The sequence below is a fragment of the Falco punctatus genome (assembly GCF_963210335.1).
Source record: "Falco punctatus genome assembly, chromosome: 1".
Taxonomy (NCBI): Eukaryota; Metazoa; Chordata; class Aves; order Falconiformes; family Falconidae; genus Falco; species Falco punctatus.
Window position 1 is genome coordinate 35,190,374 of NC_137580.1, and position 24,777 is coordinate 35,215,150.

At 35.5% G+C, this 24,777-nt stretch overlaps 1 protein-coding gene across 4 annotated transcripts in view; it reads left to right on the plus strand.

Moving 5' to 3' along the window:
- Nucleotides 1–24,759, plus strand: part of GLRA3 (glycine receptor alpha 3) — a 103,173-nt gene extending 78,414 nt beyond the window's left edge. The window contains exons 8-11 of one of the 4 annotated variants that reach the window (XM_080372780.1): nucleotides 317–463; nucleotides 5,742–5,861; nucleotides 9,698–9,838; nucleotides 19,940–24,759. In XM_080372780.1, the coding sequence (XP_080228906.1) occupies nucleotides 317–463; nucleotides 5,742–5,861; nucleotides 9,698–9,838; nucleotides 19,940–19,963 (432 nt within the window). In that variant the 3' untranslated portion in view covers nucleotides 19,964–24,759. Of the gene's footprint in view, nucleotides 1–316; nucleotides 464–5,741; nucleotides 5,862–9,697; nucleotides 19,455–19,939 lie in introns of those variants that run through there. The other 3 variants (XM_080372779.1, XM_080372778.1, XM_080372781.1) reach the window with 3 other exon arrangements.
- Nucleotides 24,760–24,777: the final 18 nt, after the last annotated feature.

Genomic DNA, 24,777 nt, shown 5'->3' on the forward strand with positions numbered 1-24,777 from the left:
GAGGACAAATAGAGGAAGAGCATGTGCTGCTTCTGGATTATTTGGTTTGTGAAAAAATACACAGTACACTATGAAGAACCATTAATGAAGTAAACAGTAAACACATTTTGTGAAAGACCCCATTTTCAAAAATAATATTTAATGCTTACAGATTGAATTGTTGTCCTTCTTATTAGCTGGCTTTCATGCTAAATGTTGTTTGATAGAAGTAGTGTTGGGATGTGGAGATATTAATGCACTTCCTCCTGATGTGAAATACTAAACTTCACATCTGTGGTCTTAACATATTCAGTCTTCTGTTCTATTCTCTGCACAGGTGTCATATGTCAAAGCGATTGACATCTGGATGGCTGTGTGTCTGCTCTTTGTATTTTCTGCACTTTTGGAGTATGCAGCTGTGAACTTTGTGTCAAGGCAGCATAAAGAACTTCTGAGATTCCGTCGCAAGAGGAAGAAGAACAAGGTAAAAGTTACCATATTCACAACTTTGCAAGAGAGTCTGAGATTGATTTGTGCCAGGATATAGGGTTAATTTGGTAAACATACTGTAGATTAAAGTGGCAATACAAATAATATGGCAGCATAGAATGAAATTCACTATAGGCAGAGGGTCACTACAAGGACTATGCACTGCGTAAATCCAACTTGAATTCCTAAAAGAGGGATTAAGAAAGATTTAAATGAGGCATGGGCCATGTGGGAGCCATCTGTACAAGCATGGATTTCACTCTGTTAGAAGAGTTAGATTATACTTCAGTGGATGAATGTTACTGGTGCTTGCAGCAGTTTGTACTATACTGAGATTCAACAAATAATGTTTCTTAATTTCATTCATGTATTCAGTTCAAAGCCTTAACAGATGTGTTTCATGTAAATATTATTTTAATACAAAAAATACTTATTCAATTAATATTATTGGTGGAAGAACAAACATTTCCCTTTAAAAGGCTGAGAAGTTTGGGGTTGGTTTTTTCCTTCTGTCATGTTAACATAGCATAGATTGTTTATATAACTAGTAAGAAATGTTAATACAGCAATGGTTATTAATATATAATTTATAGCTGAAGCTAACTAAACTACCACTAAACTAACTAAAATATGCCACTACCAGTGTGCAAAGTCAAAGAGCTAAGACCACAGGTTTGAATTCTGAACTCTTCTGTTAAATCAAGCAATAAGTAAAATTTCTTACAACAACATGTAACTCCTACTTCTGATTTTTCAAAGAATAAATATATCTCCAAATTACTCATTAAATGAGTACCCACCACTGATGTCACTCCGAGCCTTTCTACTGGCTTTCAGTCACTATCTAGAATATTACTGTGGATGAAAGTCTGTAGCAATATAACTCATTTCAGCCATCTTTTGTTCCTGAAGACTTACCTCAATTTACTACTTACATCACAAGAAGATATTTTACAGGTTGTTTTGCTTTTAGTTAGAAGATATTAAAAACCTGTCATGCTGTAAGGCCTACCTAAGCAGTCTCTGCTAGCAAGACTCCATGTTAAAAGACAGGCTGGACACTCAAATGACGATATTTTCAGACATTCCTGTGTGTCGAGTTCTAAACTAATTCAGCTGCAGAGAGAAACTAATGTACTGTAGCCTAGAGGATGATTCAGACTGCATGTACTTGCTTTCAACATTTGTACCTGTGAAAAATGTGCTTTTTTCTTTTCACTGACAGTAGCAGAAAAAATGCTTTCTGAGACACACAAGAGGAAAGTAGCACTTTTGTGACAGGGTGTTTGTTTTTGAAACATGGCAGCTCTCTGAAAGCTGCTTAAAGGTTTGGAATGGTGGGAATGGGATAGGCAGAGATGGACTGCAGGACAGGGGGCAGGTGAGCCACCATGAATGCGTCATGTGTCGAATACAAACAGCTCTGGTGAGTGATATGTGACTATACTTTAGTCCATTATTTTTTTCACCATGTATTTTAGTGTCTTCTGGATCTCAGGCAAATTTACCGCATTCAACTATAGTGACACCTTTTCACTTCCTTAAGTACACATTCATTATTATAATCACAGGGCTTAGAAATTGGCAGGTAGTAGTGTTACCCTCTTTCCTCAGAATCAAACCAAATCTTTTTCCAGCCCCCTCTTAGCAAGACTTCAAGCTCACCAAAGACACACCTTCAGCAATCAAAATCAATCAAATTTCACCTTAGAGGTATGTGAGGACAGCTCCACAATATACAAAGCACTTCTAAGAGAAGACCGCTTAACAAGTATGCACATGAATAGTCTCATTGACTTAAGTGTTTTGCTGGATGAGTGCTTCACATCATGGTATTTTTGAATACACACTTAAAAGTCCTTATTCTAATTTGACACTTCATTAGACAGTCTTCTAGTTTCAGGTAGGTTGCTTGCTAGGTACTCATAAAATTAGAGGATTAGATTTAGAGAATGCAGGGTCTATAGTACAATATCAAGTACTCCCCTTAGATTCTGAAGGATGAAGGCATGCATTTCCATGCTTTTTTAATAAAACTCAAGTGAGCATATTAACTATATTTGGATGGTATATGGCTTTCCCTTCCTGCCTGTATCTGTATGTTTCATCATGAGACAGGTTTCTCAGCCTAAATCTGCCAAAAAATGCTTTGTTCCTATGCAAGGTTATGATTTTGAGAAATATTTCTAAAAAGATTAATTTAACTGAACATTTCTTGAGTGATTCCAATTCTGTGTAGAGCTAGAGCTCCTGGCCCGAGCTAATCTTTAAGAACACACCTTCTCAAGCGCTAGAGACAGCTCAGCTAATTGCTTCTCTTTTTCTCATTGTTTTATTAAACAATTCCCTGCCTAATAAATGTGTAAGAACTTGAAGCATTATGGCATAGAGATTTTACCTCTTAAAAAAAAAAATGGATCACATCCTAAACCCTCTGGTATATAAATAATAAATGATGTCTTATGGATTAAAGGAAGCTATAGTTATAGCTATATAAGAATAGATATTCTTATCTATATCTATCTTATCTCTATGTATATATATCTTATCTCTCTATATATATATCTTATCTATATAAAGGTTAATATCTAGCCTTCTTTACCACAAATATTATTATTTATTCACCATGATTTCTAACATGAAAAGCAGACCCTAGGATCATAAGTCAAATTTTCTGTTTCCTTCCTCTTTTGTCTTTTTCAAAGTCAGTTACTATAGCTCATGTTTATAAAGTTTTGTAAGGGTTTGTTGTCCCTTTGGACTAGGTCAAACAGCCACTGGCTCTCAGGAATTAGATTGTATTGACTTTTGAAACTACCACGTATACAGAATTGTTCATTTGACCACGAAGTCATAAGACACGAAAAGAAGTTAGGTTAAAAGGCTGCATTTGAAGTAAACTACAGAGGGTTTCTTGAACATTAAATCCTCATTGCTTTCAAAGTGAAAACTGTTATTCTATTCAGTATTTATGTCCAAATAGATTAGAGAAATAGAGCAGTTAGGATAACTTATTTGACATTTTTATCCTATATACTTGCCATCTTGGGACATTTTACAAGGATTAGGTTTTTCTACCAGGTAAATTCCAACCAATGAATATAGATCTTTTTGGCACTGGCATTTTACCTGCCAAGGGTACAGCAAAATTCCTAGTGATTTGACTGTGTTGCAAAAATCCAAAAATAGATGGGTCTAGAAATGTTTTATTTCAGGTATACATTGACAGAAGAGAACAAGCATGAATAAATATCTAATTGCAATAGGGAAGCTATTTATTATTTACTTTTACCCAGTAAACCCTAGCCAATGATCAGACGATTGAATTTCAGTGCTGGAATGCCCTTGGGAAGTCAATGAATCCATTTTCCTGACATAAGTCAGGATCAGTTATACCTAATTCATCCCAGTCACAAAAATTCCACAAGCTCCTCTGAAATCTATTCCAACGGTTTAGAAAGTTTTTTACTAATGCCCTTTTTGGACTCTCATGGCTTGTCTAGAGTGGGACAAAGAACAGACTACTTCATTCCTTGATGTAGCAATTTGCACATTTCCATTCAGCCTTCTTTTCTTTAAATATTCCCAGTTGGTACAATCTGTTGTTTTTTTCTCGTTCTCATTCTCCTTCCCTGGAAATTTTCCTAGTAAGTCTATATAATTCCTCAAAACTGTGTTTGCAACATGAAGCCTAGCCAGTAACAGCTGAGAGTAGCCAAATGACCACATGATGCAAGTTATACATTTGTTTATCCAAACCAGTTTTCCATTTGCCTTTTTAATGACATATCAAGATTGCTACCTTCCATAACTCGCAGGTTTATCCAAACCAGTTTTCCATTTGCCTTTTTAATGACACATCAAGATTGCTACCTTCCATAACTCACACGTCTCTTTCCAGAACTACTGCAGAACCATTCACTTTCCATCTTATGTTTGTGAAGTTGATTATTCCTGGCTAAATGTAGTACCTTGTATTTGCACTTACCAACTCTCCTCTATTTTTCAGATTCTTTGTCCAAATCATTACGTTCAATTTTAACTCCAAACATCTCCTTAAAAAAATTCACAGTTTTTCCGAGTTTAGAGTATTTTTGAAATTTTGTCAGAACTATGGGTTATTCCTTCTCAATGCTGATTAAAAACACGGAACTGAAATCTCTCTCTTAAAAAGCTTTTGACTGAGCTCAGATAAAATCTCTGCAGTAAATTAGTGTAGCAAACAAAAAAAGAGCTGCTGAGTTTTATAGAAAATTGTACAGTTATATAAAATGTAGTTATTTACAGAGCTGTATCAAGATATTTTGGCATCCAAAGCTCATCTATTCTTGCCATTTTCCTTATGCTTTTTCAAGTAGTCACTGCCTCTTTCTTAGACCAGCTAGTACATCCTCCCTTGCAGCCTCCCTTCCCAAACAGTAACAGCAGCATCAAAGGCAATTCTTAGGTATAACTGCACCCTCTGGCTACCGTTTTTATGGTTGTAAGCATGGACTTCAATGATTCCAAATAACTGAAAGGCAAATTTCTTTTCAGAGGCTAAATCCAATTTGCACAGAATTGACAAAAATTCTGAAGTGTCTGGGATTGTGCTATAAATACATTTATAAATGAAAACTTATTGATACATAATATACAATTTACTCATTGCTGTTTTTCAATACGCATCACAAAAGGTATAGGAGATTTTTCAAAAAGGGTCTAATTTGTTTATGATTACACAAATCGCATTATGAATCATGAGAACATGGGGATTTTGGTCCCTAATTTAAGACTTCATTTTGTAGTCCATATATGATCCGTAGTGCTTTGTCTCTGTCAGAAAAAGAAATCTGGCCAATGAACAAAACTATTTCACAAATCTTATATTACTAATGTGATGGAAATATCCTTCAGAATGAATGAATATTAATTATCCGTTTACAGTTACACTCTTTTCAGTCTTGAGAAACAAAAGTTAAAAATGGCAGAATTAGAAGTCATACAGGGATAATGACATATAGCTATGAACAGTGCTTTTTCTTAGTTGCATTTACACTGTACAGGGAAAAAGATTAACTGCACATATACTTAATACATTGATTTTAAATTAGCTTTTAATATATTTAGTTTTCAGGAATAGTCACTCTTTTAATTCTATTTTCAAAAACCTAAAGATCAACGTATCTTTAGTGAGGAAAATAGACATGCAAACTAGATTGTCTTTAATGGTAATCACACCTCTTTTCTTTTGTTTTCTTTTTGGTCAACCCACCCATCCGTTTTGATGAAAGTATTTTGAGGGAGTTCTTGATGGAAATGAAATCAGTGAATCATTGCAGCATAGCAATGGCTTGAGATGTACAGGACCTATAGACGGGACTTTGCCTCAAATCTACAGTACAAATTTAAGGGTAAACTATGAAGAAGATGTCCTATTTGTCATAACGTGATATCCAATCATTAACAGAGGCCCTGTCCTTTTGTCTTCCCACGTGAACTCCATGTACCTTCATTGCTACCTGTATGTGATGACGTGAAATGTTAATAAAGGTACCTGTCTTGTTAATTTTGTAATCCATTTTGATCTGTTTAAATCGGATTAAAATATAGTATTAAAATTTTACTCTTGAACTTCAAAGAAATAGTGACCTCAGTTCATGGAGAAATCAGTTACTACCACATCAGCATTTAAAACCAAGCTGTCTGTAGTACCAAAAATTTAATAACACTTTTACTCTCAAAAATGAACAATAAAAAATAGTGTTCAAATAACCAAGCCAAGGCTTCAAATAAGTCTTCAAGCTATTACTACAACCTACAGTCAAAGGACTATGGAGATATTTTCAGCTCTTATGCATATTACTCAAGAGAAATGTATTATTAAATATATGGACAGAAAACAGCAGTCAGGGCCACAGAAACTGACAGCTTTCTAATACTTTATAGCTAAGTATTTTGTGGAACAACACTGATATGAAAATAAACTGATTGAAATTATTTCCTTCAGGTCTCCAAAGAATTCTTTCTAAATAAAAAAAATTATCTATATTTATTTCCATTCTTTAATTACAGTAATTTTAATAGAAATGATAAAATATTTCTATGTAGCTGTATGCAGAATAACCTTCAAACTTTTAATTCCAAAACCATGTGTGAAAAGCACATTCGTACCAAACCTTTATTAAAGGACATTCATATCAAACCCTTATTAAAATTCATTCATAATAAGATTTTAAAAGCTTTATCAAAAATCAATAAGAAATCATTCATTTTCTTTTCTTTAGTGATGATGCACTAAACAAATACACAAAAGACCAGGAAAAAAAAAGCAAGCTTCCTTATTAGTTTTTTTTAAAAAAAAAACCACCACCACCAAAATGCAGGACTTTTCCAGGAAGATTCATAGTCCAGATTCTCAGCTGGGGCATATAGGATACTTCCATTAGTTGATTTCAACAGCTGTGGACTCACGTGCACTGTAAGAAGTATTTCTAGTCCAAAAGAGGGACTGTAGCCAAGTCACTTGATAAAAACAAATGGGTGTCACTGACATTTTATAAAAATGCCTTTGGAAACACACTCAAATGTTAGTATCAATAATAACAGTAACTATACCTTTCCTGATGTGCACAAGCACACTCAGATATGAACCTGAGGCCAAATTAATGATTTTTCTGCATTATGAACCTGCTGGAAAACTTACAGAACCACATTTTAGATATTTCAGCCAGTAACTCAGAAAAAAATTATGGTGATACCTGGCATGTTACAAAGCTCTGGAAGGTGCCCTTTCTTGCATACCCATTAGCCCTGGCACTTTGGTCTGATTGGCAGGCTCCAACCATCCTGCCTGCCCTTGCAGACATGCCATCCAACACACACTGGGCAGAAATGCTGTACTCCTAGAAGGACCTTCACATCACTCACTCAACAACAGAGAATATTTCTAAGCAGTCTGCTTGCAGACTAAATTCAGGACTTCTCAAAGCAAAAAAAAAAAATGGCCTTGAAAACCACTGTAGGGGATCAGGAGCATAGAACAAAGACGGTAAAGTCTTAGTATATAGTGCCTCATCCTGAAAACATATCCAACTGAAAGTTGCTACTCAGAAGAATTATTGTATTATCTTTTTGAGGCTGTGCAATCATAAACATTATTTTCTGGAGAAGCGTGAAAAAACTGCATTGTAAAAAACCCTGAATTGTACATAGTGGTGTACATAGAAGGTGTTTAAAGGGCAAGTTTGCTGTACATTCTGACAGTCCATGTATTTGTAACTTCTGTTAACTGGAATGCAACACTACAACTCTGCTGGAATACAGCTTCTATAAAGATGTTATTTCCAATCCTTTTCTGACAGGAGAGGAACACTATTGCAGTAATGAGATCTTTGTTTTATCACGTCATCAAATAATGAACCTATCATTTTGTATTTCTGTTATTCATTTCCATATTGAAGTCAGTGATTTTTCCTTCTCCGTTTCTTTCATGTTAATTTTGTTTTATTTTTGTTTTTTATAGGAGAATTCTAATACAGATTTGAAGTATAGTAGTTTCACTGAACTATTTTAGTCTACACATTTTTCAGTTTGCATATATGAAAAACTATTGAAGCTGGGTGGTAACTACAGCTCTGCTTGGATGCTCATGCTGATTGCCAACTAGTTTACTTCAAACTAAGTAACTGATCAGCATTCTTTCATAGACAACTTATTCAACTGACATTGACAATAAATATCACTGGATTTTTTTAAAAAAGTAATTAACGATGGTTCTTCAACTACTCAATCAAGATTTTAAAATATGTTTAGAATTAATTTTCTATTCCAAAACAAATTCAGATTTTCCAAATGTCACAGGTATTTTAAATCAAAAAATTCAGAATTTTGGATTTAAACTGTGTTCATTCAGAAATTACATTTGTATAAAGAGGTTTAAATAAAACACAAATGTTTCAGAATTACTGAACTGAAATACAGATTATTTTATTTGCTTTGATAATTAACTCTTTTTACCCTTTTATTTTAATCTAATTGAGGAAGACCTTCAAAATATCAAAACTTCTCTTACAAAAGGAAAATTGACTGCTTCTCAATTCTTTTTTTAAGTGTTATGGAAATTATTTTCCAAAATACTTAAGAAATAATATACACATAATATTTTGTCATACTTCATAAAAGTCTAGAATCCTAAAGCAACTAGTCTAAATTAGAAATAAAAGATAGGAAATCCTGAATTTAAAAATCAGTATTTAAAAAATTGTGAATGCCATCAAAATCATCTGACTATCCTTGGGTAGCATACATAGTGAAGGAATACACTGGGATATATTTCAGAACCAAGTCTGCCCCTGGCTTCACAGTCTGTGTATCATTTATTTGCCTGCATTTGTACCTCGTTTATTATTTGAGAATATCTATAACCAGGTAAAGAGTACAAAATGTTTGTCAAGCCAGAAGCCACATTCTTTTGAAACGCATGCTACGAAAATATGTATCACATCAGACCACTTACTTTTGTTTGTGCCACAGGATTTAAAACCACTTTCTCTTATAGCTCCCTAAACTCAGAATGTCTTTGCTAGATCTCCCCTGATTTGACAGAAGAATGAATGAGAAGAAAAATCTGGTCTTTAGTTTAAAATAAAATGAATGAAAGACACTTTACATACTATTTTCTTTGTCTAATGCATTCACAGGGAACAGCAGAAATAAAGCATAAAGATAAGATTAACTAAATATGCCATGACCAAATAGGCAGAATTGTCACTAATATAATCAGCGTGAACATCGTTAGCACTTGTACGATGAATACCTCTAGAGGCCAGGATCTCATTTTGTTAAGTAACATATAGAGTTAATGGCTGTTCTCTGAAAGACCAGTGTGAAGTGTGCCCAGTTGAAGACTGCGGATATTTACTGTAGACGGGAAAATTAAACCAAGTCAGAAGTTGTGCCTGATTACCACTAGTTTACTAAGCTTTCTCTTTTCTCCAAATAGATTACAGAAACTATAAACAAATAGGAAAATTCTGTTCTTATTAATGCACCTGCAATATTTTTGACAGACACTGATAGGGCTGAAATTTCAACCAGTTAAGATAAACTGTGGATTCAAGAAGTCACTGAGGTAATGATGTAATAATTGCTATTTAGAAGCTGGTAAGATTTCTGTAAATAATAATAAATTAAAAAAAAAAAACACTTTCTTGCTTTTTTCTTTTTTTTCTTTCTTTTTTTTCAACAGGATGATGATGTACGCGAAAGTCAGTTTAGCTTTACAGCATATGGAATGGGCCCATGTCTGCAAGCAAAAGATGGAGTGACACCAAAGGGGCCAAATAATCCTATTCAAGCTGCACCAAAAAGCCCTGATGACATGAGAAAGGTATTCATTGACCGGGCCAAGAAGATAGACACAATATCCAGAGCTTGTTTCCCATTAGCCTTTCTGATTTTCAACATTTTTTATTGGGTAATTTACAAAATCATCAGGCATGAGGACATTCACCAATAAAAGAGATTAAGGCTTGTAGTGCATACGGATCTGGCTGCCATGCTCAACAGGAGGCTTTCTGTTAAGAATACACATGAAAGGAGTGATTGGGAGAGTTAAATACATTCGGGGGGGGGGGGGGGGGGAAATATCCTGCATGGCCTGCAATGTCCAGTCACAGTGGAATGGAAGAATGACACCCAGAGACAATACATCTGCTATTGCAAACTTTCTGTGTCAAACTAAGTATAACTTCTCCATTGCAAATCACTCTCTACTGAAGCTTTACTGCCAAGTATTTATACATACTGTTACATAGTGGTACAATTGTACAGTATTCTTTGATGTTCATAAATTTTTTTAAATTCTGGTGTATTTTTAATTAAAACAATTGATCCAGAATACCCTAGGTAAACCCCACAGTATGACAGAATAGATTAGTATTTTTAACCTTTATTTCAGTTTTAGAAGATAATGACAGATTCTTGATTTCAGATTACAATGTTAAGGACGTTTTCTTGTTTTAAGGACGGTACCTGTGGTTTTGCAATGTGCACATTTGACACATTTAAAGTTATATAATTTATCTAAGGTACTTCATATTACCGTTCCCCCGGAAGCTGTATGTTGAAATAATCTGACAGCACAAGGTATCTATAGCCTAATAGTCTGCATATCACATGGGAAATACATTAACATTTATAAAGTATTGATTACTGCAAAGGATCTTTTCTTTTAATTACATACAATTTAATAATTGAAACATAATATATTTCACTCATTTATATATATTTTTGAAGGGTTCTTTTTTTCTCAATTGATAAAACTCATACAGCTTGTGAGATAGACAAACTACATCAAAATCTTGTACTGCTTCATTTTGATTCAATGGAAAGAGATCTTGGACGAAAATTAAAAGTAACTAGTCAACTGCTTCACCGAAACATTTGGAGGACAAGTACAGCTGTGTTTATGCACATTTACCTCCAACATGTTACCAAAATACAGGAAGTTTAGTTTGTCAATATATCAAGTTTTCTGACTCGTTCTTTGAAGTATATTTATATGACTTTAAGAGTGAATAAGAAACACTTCACAACTTTGGAAAAACATGCAGCTCTTCAGAAACCTGAAGTAGGATCTACCTGGTCTTTTACATACATTTGTTGTACTTCACACTAACAAACAGGAGAACAACTACTAAAAGTCTTAGATTTTCCCTGTTCAGGATTAAAAAAAAAAAAAAAGTCATATTAGTTGCTTCTTTGAATTGTAACACAATAGATCACATTTAAGACATAGCTTATAGACAAGAGTGTTTTCTATTGAAAACCAAAAACATGCTAAGATATGGAATTCTGACATTTAGAAATGCTGGCTGCTTTAAGTCCAGTAGCTGAGGCTGTTTCTTATTGCAAAATATTTTTATTTTTTGTTTGTTGTTGCTCAGAGTTTGTATACAAAAGCAAAACCAGCTGCAGGCAAACATCTGGTGCACTGCCAAAGGCATGGTGCATATGAAATAACAGAAGCAATGTAACTCTGCACTGAGGATTGTAACAGCAACCTTGGGATGGGTTGGGTTTGTTTTTGTTTTCCTCCAAGGATTAGTTAGAAAGATTCTAAAATAGCAGCTCTCAGATTTTGTTCAGCTGTTTCGGAAAGAATCTGTATGATCCTCCTTTATTTTAAAACAATTTTTATATAGTTTTGCTTCATTTATGATCTGAAATGAACCCAATTTCAAACCATTATTTTTTGCTGAGGCTGTGTCTTATTTTTGTTAATTTCTTTATGTGCATGCTCCAAAAATCCGGTTCACTTATGAAGGTGCTCATGTATGTGAGGGGTTATCATGAACTAATGTCTGACATTTCAGTTGGGTTATATTCAACTTTCTTAAAGTTATCATTAGCTGTATCACATGAAAAGGGATGTTAACTTGCTTCTCCTGTCAGTGAAGTCAACAGTATTTTATGTAAGGACTGTTTGAAGTACTAGATCTATAATCAAGAGGCAATCAAAAAATTACATTACCTTTCAGGATCATCTCTCTTCTTTCCTTCTAAAGTAGCTGAATTTCATTTAATAAAGAATTATTAATTGAAGGGATCAGCATATGAAAAAAATGCTGGGCAGATCAGAATAGCTCATAGTTATTCTTGTTTGTAACACTTGGGTACCTGGTTCACATTGCCTCTTACCCAGGCATTCAATATAGCCTGTTGCACTCACACATGCAGTACTACCTTGCATTGAAAACATTAACAAATCTGAGTACTGTAGAGAGTAATAAATCTAGCCCTAATTTCTTTCTTCACTCTTTAAGGCAGAAAAGGTCTCTGCTTTCAAAGAGAGAATCAGACAGGAAATCCTGGAAGTAATAAAGCAGAAACTGGATTGTAACACTGGCAAAATGTAACAAGGAGTCAAAAAGAGTGTAATTTGTTAAGCAAGAAGGACAAGACCCTTCATTCATATATGAACCTATTATCTCAGTGAGGGCCAATAACCCCTGTGCCACATTTCACTTTGACTAGAGTAAACAGAGGGGAAAAGCAAAGAAATGGTTCCATTATAATGTATTTAAATGCACATAACATTTGGCATGTGATTCTGCTGCCCCCAGGTAAGTAAAGATTTTCTATTTTGATGTAATGGAAACAATCTCTCCTGAACTGATGGTTTTGTGGTTTGGTTTTTTTACTGGAAGTGCCAAGGTAACAGAAGCCTCTGCTGTCCACTAAATAACATGTTTTCCAAAAGAAAGCAGAACTTTAAATTTAATTTAGATTATTCCTAAATGACTTAGTGTAAAGTCACATGGTAAAGAAAGAAATGTAATTTGAGATAAGAAACCACCTGCTATTCACCACTGACTAGCAGAAAAGTCCCAAAATGCCAGCAGGCACGCCAGCCCTCTGTGCAAAGCTAGAATCAACAGCTACTGTCATCAGCTAATATCAGTGTGGGTTATGATTCTTTTGTAACTTTATAATGAAGTAGCAGGGAATAACATTAAGAAGATGCAAGAGTCAATACTCTGAAGTATTTATCAGACTGCAGTATTTATGCTACTGTCCTGTGAAAGAGGCAGCGGGGAGGCAGAAAAATAATCATCAGGGAAATAATGCTTGAGGCATATGTTACCTAGCAGGGCTTCTCCTACAGCTAAAAAAGACCCCATTTATTAGGCTGAAGTAAATAGCTACCTCACCTCACAATCACTGAACCTGGGCTCTGTAGAGTACAGGAACTTAGCAAAACCACACAAGAAGGCTTCTTGTAAGCACAACCCTTATGTGACAGGCTAACACAGTTTTGCCCCAAGTCATTATTCATCATAGGTGAAGACTCTGTGCAGCTCGGGTCATGTTTCTGTGGTCTCTGTAGACCAGTCCTATACTCCAAAAACAGAATACTGGCAGTAGAAGATTATTGCAATACATTGAAAACAGACAGAGAAACTAGGATCTGGAGGAATGCTCCAACAACACAGCTACCAAAAAGCTGTCACAGTCACCATAAAGGGGAAAGAAGAAAGCAAGAGGCGTCCTTACTACTTTCCCCCATCCCCCCGTATCCTCTCTGTAGGTACACTTCTTCAGATGGAAGCAGTAGCTACAGGCAGAAACAATTGATGTCAACCGCTGCAAAGTATGTATTCTCCTTGGACAGTAGTTTCTACCTGTGCAGTTAGAGAATCGACTCGCACACCTTTCACATTCTTAATGGAGCTGAGCAGGAGGGTACAGGATGAAAAGCATGTGCTGTACAGAGCATAAGAGGGACCACAGGGAGAGAGAGGCCCAAAGCAGTGCCTGGAACTTCTCATATGACTGTCTTTTCTTCCTGCACCGAAGAAAGATGTGGCCAAATCCATGTCAAGCCTTGTAAGGCCAAACCTTCATGATCTTGAGAGAGGATAAGGAAGGTCCCTTAGAGGTGCAGTAGATATACCCAGCTACCACAGTACCAAACTCCTGCTAAAATTCTGAACAGCAAAATACATTTTATTTTTAAAACTATATTCAAATATCAACAAAACAGGTTTGCATGTTTAGAGGGTTGGCTTTTTTCTCTCTGTAATACTGATCATCTAGAGGAGGCTTGGAGAAGAAAAGGAAGAAGGGATACTAGTGATTTACTGTTTAGAATTTAGCTATTTTAACACCAAAATAAAGCACATTCTACTTTCAAGGAGTTTTGACAACAAGCATTGTTACTTAAGCAAGTTAGTGGAATTCAGGAAGAATATGAGATCTAATTATTTTTTCAGCTCAATCAGATATTAGTTTTCTTTGGATTCTCTTTATTAGCATTTATTGCAAAACCTTGTTATAGGCTGCTTTATAGAAAGTCTTTTGTGATGTGTGAGAGATTATTCTCTTTAGTCACTAGAAAGAAGACATATTTAGGTCATTTAGATGTGCACTTTACATTTAAGGAGTAAGGTATTGCTTCCACTTTGTACTATAACCCCTAACAGAACTGTAGGTTGATAATGTAGATAAAAATAGAATCTAATAAACTGTACAAAACCATATATTTTTAACAATAGGGAAAGATAAAAAGTCTTCCTTAACCTTAAAAAAAATATTTTGAGCAATAATTTTATATTAGATGGAAATGAATTTATTCATACAGTTCCCAGCCCAGGCTGAGATGGTTGGTTGCAAAAGATAGATACACTTTATGTGCAACTTCTGCTCTCATTTGAGCTACCATGGGAATTAATCTAATCCAGCAGAGTAGAATTTGGCCTTAAATTTTGAAACTGCCAAATGAGCTATTAATTCTTACAGTACCCCTGTGAAATAGTAAAATATCTTTATCGACATCTTACTGTACAATCATATGGTTATTTGGCAAGAACAGTATCAGATCATCATGGCTTTTTTTCCTTTTTGAGGCAACTAAGAAGAAAAATACAATTTGCAAACCAAACTACTTTTTAATAATAAAATGGGTATTCTATTTTGCAGTGGTTATGGAAAAGGTGCCTTCAGGCAACACACATCACTTACAGTAGTTACTGAAATACTATCAGTTTGGAAGGCTTGTAGAAGCAGGTTAGATTGCTAGAAGCAGAGGGTTAAATGCCAGAAGAATGTTGGCTCATCCTGTATCCTTGACATTCTTGAATATTACTGCACTTCTTCACTTTCATTTTTGTGAAATATGCAAGAAACATTTCTTATGTTTGTATTTTAATGTATGACAGAGTGATGTTAACAGATGAAATGGACTAAAGTAGCTACTAATGTTCCATGGATGTGTAATTGTGAGTTGTATAAAAAGAAATTGTGCCATAAGCTTTTGACATAAAGATTTAACATAATATACAGCATTTTGTGTGTTAGTGATCCCAGCTTTTTAAAGGCAACAGCAAGAAAAAAGAAAAAAAATATGGTAGTGTATTAATAATTTGTTTGTGAGTTTTCAAAATATTCTCCTGTGAATTCTGTCTGATGGCAATTTCATCCCAAAGTACTTCCTTTTTGATAAAACTCTATAAATGTGTTGTGCATGGATTTGATTAAATTCCTTTTTATTGTATTACAGTATCATATTGCACTTAAACTGACATTCTGTGCAGACAGAAGTATTAAAATATGTGAAATTTATGGTGTCACCCATGTCATTGTAGATATTTTGATCAAAGAAAAATAAACTTAAGTTTTTTCAGAAAGAGCGTGATTATTTTTATGGTATTTTAGGCAATGGGTTTAAAGTCACAGGAGAGTCTATCAACACTATTGGAAAAAAGGATGAAACCCTCAGCAGTAGTTAAGGTGCATTACTATTAAATACTTCACGAGTGAAAACCTGAGAAAGAAGAATAGAGTGCCTTCAGTTGTTATATTATTCAGGTTAAGCTTCAAAACACTTTAACTGTTTTAATGAAATGTACAAAGATGTGTTTTCAGAGACCATGGTGGAGGGTGACAGACACTGAATTAGGAGTGTGATCCTCCAAGGCTTCCTTTACAGTGAGCGAACAGCAAGATCTCCCCAGAGGACAGGTGGAAGATGGGCTCCAGTTCTGAAAAAAGCTCATTCTGAAAACTCAGGGAAAATCATCTTTATAAATGCCTATTGAAATAATTACAGCCACTCCAAAATATTTTTTTTTGCTGCTCATCTTATTACCAAAAAGACAAAGAATTTCACTTGCAGCAAAATAGCCTTATAGAAACTTTATAGATCTGTGGGCCCTCCTAAGTACTCCTTGATAGAAAAACGATTTCAAGAATACTGAAGTGAAGTCAGCAAATAAGAAGTCCTTTGGGAACAGTCTGAGTTCTGCTAATCTGATTACAACAGTGTTAATATGCTTGCAAAGAGTATACATCATCTCAGTAAAAGCCACATGTCAACACGATGCCATTTAGGCTAGAAATCTTTAGCAGTCTCAGCATAGATGCTTTGTGCTCCCTGCGCCCTATATGACAAAAAGCAACATCAGTTCACTGCTTTCAATTTGCCTTTCATGTTAATGGGATACAAACACAAAAAAATCTGCTATACTCATAAATTAAGTATTTCCATTATCTGTTGTTAGTAATTCAGCTCCAAGCCATAAGTTGCTGAACTTTATGAAATGAAAATTTATCAAAAGAACAGTGAAATATATCAGGACCACCAGTGGAATTGGAACAGAAGTCCTAACCATGCTGTCATAAAGCCTGCAGAACTGTGTGATCAGACCCCTGCTAGTTATGACAGGGGTTCCTCCAACAAGTCTATACCATCTTGTCTTCCCAAGAGCAAAGCATAACTGTACCTCTGTCCTTGTTCAGGTATGTTCACAACAAAGTCATGAAACTACAGTAGTAACAAATGTTTCCATGCTGAGGTGCACAGTTTCAAGAGCATGAAATCTGAAAATACACTGTACCAGGTGTGCAAAAAGCAATTAAACGAGAAAGTAACAGCCAGATAAAGTGACTCAAGAGTCATAGAAAAAAGAAGTAACAGATCTTAAAGACATCAACACATGATTGTGTTGCATAAACTGTGCATTCTTTTCAACATGGAATTCTGGGAAAACAGATATCAAATATCCTCTTTTTCATGTCTGCATACATAGCCACCTAATTATTTTTAAAATTAAATAAATATTTAATTCCATGTAGTCTATGCAGTGGATTTTATCTCTAGTATCTTACTCTCTATACACTAGCAGGATCTGAGATTTTTTTTCTGAATAAGAAACAAGCATGTGAATTTAAAACCCTGGATGACAATCCAAAACAGCCACAAAACAAGAATTACAGAGAATATTTAATTTTGGGAATAAATGAAACTTTCAAAATTTGAATAATATATCTCCAAACCTTTAATAAGCAAATATATGTTTTCTATATAATATTTTGTCATTGAAAAAAATTAGATATTTCAACATTACTTCACAGATTCACAAAGTCACAGAATGGTTGAGGTTGTAAGGTACCTCTGGATGTCATCTTGTCCAACTCCCCTGCTCAAGCACAGCCTCTTAAAGCTGGTTGCCCATGACCATGTTAAGATGGCTTTTGAAAACTGACCATGTTCAAATGCTTTTTTAATATCTCCAAAGATGGAGACCCCACAGCCTCTGTGGGCAATCTGTGCCAGTGCTCAGTCACTCTCAGAGTAAAGTGTTTCCTGATATTCAAAAGGAAACTCCTGTGTTTTGGTTTATGCACACTGCCTCTTCTCCTGTCACTGGGCATCACTGAAAAAATTTGTATACAAATGATGAGATCCCCAGAACTGGACAAGGTACTCCAGGTGTGGTCCTACCAGTACTGAGTAAAGGGTAAGGATCACCTCCCTTGACCTGCTGACAACGCTCTTAATGCAGCCAAGGATACCATTACCCACCTTTGCTGCAGGGGCACATTCCTGGCTCATGTTCAGCTTGGTGCACACAGGACCCTCATGTCCTTTTCTGTACATCTGCTTTTCAGCTGATCATCCCCCAGCATACACTGGTGCGTAGGGTTGTTACTTCCCGGATGCAAGACTTTGCATTTTCCCTCACAATACTGAAAAAAGCTTTTCTTGAAATGTTAGCCTCTATTTTAGTAATAACATACCTGACCTGCCTTGAAAACCAGTGTGTTACTTTGGATATATTTAGTTATTCTCATTAGGCATATTCAGTAGGTACAGGAGACATTCAAACTGTTGTTTTTAAAAGCACATGATACTGCAGCTTGTTTGCCACTGCATGAGGTAGGAGTAAACCTCATGTAGGTATATTAGATCAGAAAAAGCCCACACATCGGTAGAATGTGGCTGAACTTATTCAAAGAGGATGCTAGAAATCCTTACAAATTTCAGTTATTTTTCATTGCATTATATGCAAAACCAGTTTCTCTCCCCATCCATCTCTTGTTTCTTATAGCAATAAGCATCATAATTTCTTAGGAAAGTATAAATTACACCAGAAGATGGCTCCCTTTCATATGAATTGGGGGATGTCATCGATGTTCAGAATCTGTTCAAGGAGATAAACTCTAGCCAAACGCATACTTCATGTAGAAACTTCACGCACTGACACTCATTACTAAGAAGGAAATCTATGAAGCATAAGCACTATTCATGGTATAAACTACACCTCCTTTTGAAAGAGATGGAAATGTATGGAGGTAATGCTGTCTTAGGAACAAAAATAGCTGAGATGTTAATTTAGTAAGAACCAACCCCAAGGGTTTACATCTAAATACACATATGAAAATGTAAACATTTTTGTACCTGAATATTTTATTAAATAAAAAAGGCTTTATAAAACAGAAATAAGTAATTTACTTTAAGTATCTATCGATTGTCAAATACTTATTGCTACACATAGGATTTTATCCAATAGAAAATGAATCACCAACCAATTTTTAAAGCATTTAAAAAAAAGATGAAAACAATAATTTACACTCTGTTTCCAAATTTGCTAAAGTTAGAAGGTCTTTGGAGTAGATTCTTCATGTTAAGGATGCCTTCAGAGCACAGGTACAAATACCTCAGTTACGCACGACAGCTATTCCACTGATTTACAACACTTATGTTGTTATGCTGTAATAAATGCAAAGAAGGAAGCATTCCTCTCTGAAAGCTATATATATATAAAACTTCATATTATACCTAAGATGAGGTGACCACACACATTTCAGCAATGTAAATAATGTAAATCTGCAGATCAGTCTGCCTTGTGATAGCCCTCTTGCTTTCCTAGCAGACTTCACTTCACACATTCACTGAACAAATACGGAAACAGCAGTAAGAACACCCTGAAGTTTGATCTGAAGTGATACTAAGGATATTATTACAAGTAGATACTATGAAATATTTGCAGACTAAAACAGATACTACAGTGTAACATTAACATCCATTTACTGTTTCTCCTTAATTTCTCAAGAGAATACAACACATTCTCTTTCATGATATAGATGCTAGTTGAATTGAGACCCTGATGCACACTATTAATTTTGAATCAAATACTAGTTAACAAATTGTTTGCTAAAAGTCAGAATTAAGGCAGTATTTACAAATTAAAAATTAACTAGTATAGTATTTGTTGTACTCATTTTTTTCCCTGGGCTTTGCAATGATCGTTCAACTGAATTAAAAAGCAACTGCTTTATATAACTCTATTACAAATAAAAGAGGCTCAGTAAAGATAAAAACAGTATACCTCATTTCAACAGGAAAAATTTCAATTTTATACAAATGTGGTCAGAGGTAGTACAAAAACACCACACAGTTTTGAGAAAATAAATTTTAGAGCAGTTTCAAAAGCGTCCTTTTCAGTAGCCTCAGATTTACTTTAGGTTTCCAAATTCCAAAAAAACGTTTGAATTTTGTTATTGTAAATATGTGAGACCACATAACTTTGTGTAGAGTATTGAAGCAGTACCAAAGCAGCACCAAAGCAGCTTCTAGGTGAGGGAACAGTGAAAATGTAATAGGTCTTTCCTCTCTCTCTCTTTCTCTGTCTTTTCTTCCCAACAGCTTTGTATCTCACAGCAAATCTGATCCACTTGGGAGACTAGGACATTCTCAGAGGACTTTACTCAATAGCTGCAGTGCAAGACAGCATTTGTTCAAGTCCCATATAGCTACTGGTTGTGGTAGCAGGAATTCAGTGCTTCATATGCAGTATGAATAATGCAATCAACATCAGGTAAAGTACAGATGGTATAAGAAGGCACCTTTCTAAGAGCTCCTTACATTTTGGCCTGATTTGATTTCACCCCTGCATTAATTCCTTTATTGCTTAATGACATCTTCAGAATGCTTTCGGTGGAGAGGTAGTCTATTCCAATGCTGCAGTCCGATATAGAGCTAAGTGTGTTGAACCAATTTGTTATCCCTGCTCCCCTTCTATTTCTCCCCTCTGATTAGCATCAGCATTTCACACGGCTGCTCCACTTGTAGAACAGTTACATTGTCTTTCAGACTATCAAACTTCTAATACTCCATTTTTACCTACAACATTCATGCTTATGCTCGCACCCTGGCTCCCCCTATAAGGGAAAGTATGGACTCAGCTTAACATTGAAATCCATCCTCTTCCCTGAGACCCTAACCAATCACTTGGGATAAGAGTTAGAAGAAAATTCATGTACTCATATCCCTTTCTCACCTCTTTCCTTCCTTTACTATGTAATGCTGGGAAAAGTTCAAGTTCAGTATTCAGTATTAACATGTCCAAGTTGCCTAAAGTCTTCTATAAGCACCTTCTTCACTACACATTTTCAAAGTGTTAAACCTATGTCTAAATCCTATCAGAATTCACAAAATGTATTTATTCCTTCCCTGGTTTCACCTGAGGGGTACCGTTCCTTTGGGATGCCCAAAGGGACTGCTGGGTAATTTCTGTAAACTCACAGAAAATCCCATACATTGTCTTTTCCTGTCCACCCTCATAATCCCTCCTGAACCTGTATTATCTCTCACCCAACCATATCATATTCTCTAATATTTATGAGATGGCTACAGCGTAATTCCAGGGCACAGCCAGTGTTTGATCACCTGTGAATTTTACAAGGTTACTTAACCCATCAAAAAATAATGCAGATTATTTTACTTGTAGCAACCAAAGAAAAATATCCTGCATGCTTCTTTTGGCATGCACAAAATCATTCCAAATAAAACTATTTTTTGCAGTGTGCTAGGAAGTGTTAGTGTTTTCCATTATTCATTCCATGTTTAACAGTTTCCTAATTCAGGGTCAAATTTAAGCCCTAGTAAGCACACAAGTCCTCTTTGCTATGTGTTTGTCTGTCCCTGACAGGCTGTACATACATCAGTCACAATTTACATATGCATCACAATTTTGCAGCTTTATTTATGGCCACAAAAATTGAATATACAAATGCACAAGCTATGTTTACCTATTCATCTTGAGCAAAAGAGGATTAAAAGCTTTTCTGCCACTGATTTTTAGGCAAGGCTGCCTTATCAGAGCATGATGAAAGCAAGTGGTAAAATAACTACTTATCCAACAAATGATTCTGAGAAGTTGTCCTCCAAAGCTTTATTCGCACCTTTCTTACCCTGTTGGTGCCTTGCACTTGCCTACCCAGATGTTCTGGAGCAAACAGAGCTTTTAGCAGGAATGAAGACAAACTATGAGAAGTATACTGTAAGACACCAGCCTTACTGGAGTGCTGAAAATGGTTTGTTTATCATTATATTCCCAACAGAGCATTCCTGTGGTACTTTAGGTGCCTGTGAGTGCACTAAAATGCAGAAGGACAGATTTCCAACAGAATTGTCCACTCCTATAATATTTTTACAGAAGTATATGTAAAGTATGTCCAAAATACATGGTTTTGCCACTTCAACTTTTCAAAAAACACCAAACAGAATATGAATATTGCCAGGGAAAGATGCTGCTAAGCTTGCTTCTAGCCCCTGCTAGAAAGTACAGAAAAGTAGCATAGCAAAGTAGACTGACTTTTAACTGATATTTAACACACCAGAGGAATAAAAAAAAGGCTAAGATATAACTACTGTGTGAGGATTGTCACAGGTTTTTGAGACAAAAATCTTTAACAAAATAACAGGCATTTTATTTGTCTTATTCTTAGAATACGAATAATGTCTTAGAACCCTGCTAGCTTCATGGTAGCTAACACAACTACCTGATCACTCTGACCTGCCTTCCTGGAAGAAAAACCTCCTAGTGTCACATCTGAGTGAGAAAATCACAGAGAATATTAAAAACTTATGAATGTTATAAGCTATGCATCCTCATCCATCTTAACTTACATAAGCTCCACAAAAAAGATATAACCAGTTTTCCAAAGTGTCTAGTTGTTGCAGCATAAACAAACTAGCAGGCTGCAACAAGGCTTTACCTTTGGTCAGATTCTGGTATTTGTGCTGAATCTCCTTCCTCCAGAAATCAGACCACACTACTACTCCTCCTCCATCCAACCCCCCTCTCCCCCAATCCTCAGCGCTATTTAACCACTTAGCTGAACGAGCTACAGCTGCACATCATCCATGTCAATCAACCCACTGCCTCTGTGGCAAGGCCACAGCTGCATGTTACCAATGCTAATCAACCCACTGCCTTCATTCCTCTACATCTAGTCAATTGTTTAAGATCAGTGAGTGACAATTCATTGTGGTGTTGCCATTTTCTGAACTTAATATCCTTGATACAGTTTTAGTGGCTAGACTTTCTGTGAATCTGGTTTGAACAAGAATTTGCTGTCAAGCCTCTTTGGGGAGTTCCCAATAGCCCTGTTCTATGGATCTCAAGTCAATGAAAAAATGTCTAATGAAATTGGATCAAGCTGGCCTACCTGCTTCTAAAAGGCAGTGGTTATATGCCTCATTGCAGGCTGGAACTTTAATTACTTTTCCAAAGGAAATTGAATCAGTATCTTTGACATAATCATTCTGAAAAATTTCAGTTTGCTTCAGACCTGAAACAAATATTCTGAACTCAGGGAGTTAAGAAAATTATGAGTCCTTTCTAGTGTTTAATTGCTGTGTGCCTGTAAGTTAATGAATTATTTTAAAAATACTCTGTTCATGAAAATATAGTGCAGCAGAATGTAAACTGAACATCTGAACCAAACTTGGACATCTGTAAAATATGCGTACCATCTTGCCTCTTGTATCATGCTGCAATCCAGTCTTGCTCTGCCCGAAGTGGAAATATTTATACTGACTTCAGCAATGGCTGGGAGAGGCTTTTTAAGACTTATTCATTTCATACATGTGTAATCTCAATAGTTTCAATTACACAGTAATATTTTAAATAGTAGAATAAACATGGAAAATATTCTCAGAGATGGTAAGATAATAATCAGGCAACATGCAGAAACACTAAAAGAAAATCCTTTCATTGTACAACTCTTTGACTCTTTATCCTCCAATCTCTTTTTTTTTTTTTTTTTTAATTTTCAGGATAAAAGCCTATGGAAACAGGATGATTTTTTTTTTTTTTTTGGTGCTGTTTATTTCCAGACAGTAAGTAGTTATTAAAGAAGTCAGAACAAGGAAAGAAACACTTAAATCTCCTAGCTTTATACAACTTACTCGAGTTGAGATCTAGGAAAAAGATCACTTCTTTTTATTTAGCCTGTGTCAGAGAGGGTCCATAACTATTCCCAATAGTTCATGCTTTTGTTCCATTCCTACTTGAAAGTCTGAGTTGAGATTTTTTTATCAACATCTTAAATCTAGTAGAGGACAACAGCTCTTGCCTTTTCATGGATCCCTGGAGAGTAATGGTCATTAAAATAAATCTTTACTAAATCCCCTGTGGAAGGAAATAGACTCCTTCAGAACCTGGATGTCTTCTCCAAACAGACATACCAAGGAACAGAGCTGTCTTTGGCACTGCTCTTAGTCCAAACACATAAATTGCATCCCTGGAGTTTCTGTGCCAATAGGAACTTGTCTTTGATCAGATCTCTCCAGAGTTCATGGAAAAAGAGGGGAAAAGCTTGCACAAGTGATTAAACAGATTTTACCTGCTGAAGAATCACTCTTGATTGTTGTTGCATTTCTTTGGGGAAAAAATGCAAAACCTTGGAGACCTTCTTTTCAATCAGCTCTTCTCTAATCTGTTTCTCCTTTATACGTACAAGAATTCTGGCCATTTAACTGCATTACTATGCTACTCCTAAGATTATCTATATTGGAAAAAACAGGAATTTGGCAGATTTATCACTCCATAGATGAATGTGAAACTAAGGCAGACTCTTGCTCTGCTTCTTTTGGGAGATCAGTTGATTCAGAAGGGGGAAAGGGTAGAAGAACAATGTGTAGATGCATTCCCAGTCCTTTTGTCCATACAAATAAATCCACAGCAGGTAATTATTCTTGAGCAGCTAATTTGAAACCTAGCCCACCTAGCCAGACTCCATGGCTGCATCTACATAGTTCTGAAGGCAGCAGAATCAAAACAAACACTTCTGTTTACTCAACAGGAACATGTAATTAACTCCATTCTGAAATCATGTAATGAAAACCACATCTGTCTTGTGGAGAAAAACAATCTATGATGCAACGATTTCTATTATTTACAGAATGAACAAAAAGCTATGAACTGAATCTCTTCATACGGCACCTGTGACAACAGCTCTATGAATCTTCAGTGTATTTTACAGGAAAAGGTTACCCAAAAAAGAGGAAGAACCAAATTACCTTTCCTGTTTCTCCAGGACAACTTCTAACTCCAGTTATTACTGGAATTGTAGAAGAGTAAGAAAGGATACCTTGAGCCCATTCCAAAGTCAAAAATAACCTTACTGCTATTAGTTATACTTAGGGCCACATCCATAGTGTAGATGCAATATATTAAGTGTCTTCAAGTCTTGGTG